The 2,301-nt window shown below is 29.1% G+C and overlaps 1 protein-coding gene across 1 annotated transcript; it reads right to left on the reverse strand.

Moving 5' to 3' along the window:
- Positions 1-1,168: 1,168 nt before the first annotated feature.
- Positions 1,169-1,652, reverse strand: LOC7467393 (non-specific lipid transfer protein GPI-anchored 20). The gene is made up of 2 exons (XM_002313329.2): positions 1,316-1,652; positions 1,169-1,197 (listed from the first exon to the last, which is right to left on the reverse strand). Exons 1-2 carry the CDS (start codon positions 1,650-1,652, stop codon positions 1,169-1,171), a joined length of 366 nt encoding a protein of 121 aa, XP_002313365.2.
- Positions 1,653-2,301: the final 649 nt, after the last annotated feature.

Genomic DNA, 2,301 nt, shown 5'->3' on the forward strand with positions numbered 1-2,301 from the left:
TTTATATCATTTAAGATTTTATGTAATGTATGAAGAAGAATATAAAGAGAAATCATGATTGTTTTAATTTTTGTTATAGAATAATATAAATCATATCTTGGAACCTTACCTAACAGCTTAAGCTATTAAGTTAAGATGGTTGTTTAACATGGTATCAAACCCTTGATGACCAAGCGGTCATGAGATTAAATCTCACCATTTCTATTTTTTTGATAAAAATTAAACACAAGGTAATGTAAGTCTGTGCAAGTTTCAAACTCAAAAAGTTTTCACTTAGGATGTGTTAGAGAATAATATAAATCATATATTGGAACTTCATCTAACAAGTTAATTTATTGGGTTGAGATGGTTTTTTGATAATTTTTAGCAATTATATTAATATTGAGTCCATTTCTTAATTAGAGATGGAGTTGTATTTGCATATTAATATTGACATTTATATATTTTGTATTGAGATGTAAAAAAAAATAGTAAATATTTTTGTTTTTAAATATAGCAGAAGTCTTCAATTTTGGCATGTAAATTTTTTTTTAAGGTAATATGATATATTTGGTATTTATCAATAAATTTTTTTTAAATACTAAATATTCCTTTTATTTTATATATAATAAATTATTTTTAATTTTGCCATATAGAGTTTTTTAAGATGATATAATATATTTGATATTTATCGATAAAGTTTATCGATAAAATGCTTTTAATACACACACATATATGATAATTCTTAAAATTTAAAAGTATTTTTATTGAATCAAATATATATACCAACACAGAGTTCATGCTTCTTAATTTCTATTAATTTAATTATTAGATACAATCACTAAATTAAAAAAACAGCATGTTAATGCTTTGCAATTGTATTTATTTATTGGGACTCCAAGTTATGTTTCATCACTCAAGGTAACACTCATGTGGGGTGGTAGAAATTAATTGGAAAGAAAATAAAATTAGTAGTTTGCAATGCTAAGAATATTGAAATCCCAATCTTAATTTCATGTGAAATTATTATTATTATTATTATTATTATTTTCTGTAACAATCAGATAAAGCAAACCCTTTTGACATACATGAAAAACGATTATACTGCCATACATATATATATCCGATGTGTGTATATTCATATACCACAGTACAGAGCTATATATCCTCTCTCTTTTACTCAATTGTCTCAAACAAACTTAGGAGGAATGGTGTAACCTGCCAAAAAAAAAATGTATTAACTCGATGACAATATAAGAACAATGAATAACGGGGAAAAAATTATGTAAAATTAATTAAAACTGTGAAATTTAGACAGTACTACTGATAGACTTACTTCCGCATACAGTTAATCCTGACGGGATAGGAAGGCCACAAGTTCGGGCAACATAGACCGCCTTCTCCATGCTAATCACCTTTTCCACAGCTGGGGTAACAAGCTTGCACAAACAAGGAAGGTCTCCTAACGGGACTTGTTTCACCGCTTGACAGCAAGCGTCAGATGGTGGGACTTTTGGGCCTGGAATTCGAACGAATTGGGTGCATTTGGATATGAGAGGAGGAAGAGTTTCTTGGCATGAGGCTGCCACCTTTTGGTTGCCCAGAATATGGATTCCAACGATCAACAACATTGCCAAGGCCAAAACATGACGATGAGTAGTAGTGGTTGCCATTTCTTTCACAAGGTATATATGCCCCTGACTGCTCGAAGCTAGGGTTGATCTTGAATATTGCTTGTGAGTTGTGACATATCTGATCCAAAAGACGGTGTTATATAGATGAGGGGTTGTGCTCGCTTTAATTACCTCTGTTTTGCAGTTTAAGGTATTAATGCAGGAAACGAAGAAAAAAAGGAATTAAATCTGGGGTAGCTGGGTAGTTTTCCACTTAATATTTAACTATAAATTTTGGAATTAACGATATAATTTTTTTATATATATAGATTAACATGAATGTCCGGATCAGCTTGCGTATATTTTATTTAATTTTATTAACTCTGAGATTTATGAGACTCGAACCGTAAATAATTTTTTTTCTTAAAAAAACTGTATCTTGCGTAAAATCTTCCAGTTTGAGATCTTTATTTCCATAATAGGGTAACGGACTATATCACTTGTGCGTACATGTCTTTTGAATATATGTTTTCTTAAGATAAATTTCAATTTGTCCTCGGAGTGAATAAAAAATATAATCTACTTTTTGACCAAGGAGTTTTTTTTTAATATTAGTAAAGTTTGCCAAAAAGTATAATTTTTCTTTTATAGAAGTAAGAGATAATATAAGAAAATAATTAAGGATCTTCTATAAAAACAACAAAGTTTG

This window comes from Populus trichocarpa, chromosome 9 (assembly GCF_000002775.5).
Source record: "Populus trichocarpa isolate Nisqually-1 chromosome 9, P.trichocarpa_v4.1, whole genome shotgun sequence".
NCBI classification, from domain to species: Eukaryota; Viridiplantae; Streptophyta; class Magnoliopsida; order Malpighiales; family Salicaceae; genus Populus; species Populus trichocarpa.

Coding starts and splice junctions, on each gene's coding strand:
- LOC7467393 (XM_002313329.2), bottom strand. CDS start 1,652: ATGGCAACCACTACTACTCATCGTCATGTTTTGGCCTTGGCAATGTTG. Junction 1,198..1,315: donor AGGATTAACTGTATGCGGAA/GTAAGTCTATCA, acceptor TTTTTTTGGCAG/GTTACACCATTCCTCCTAAG.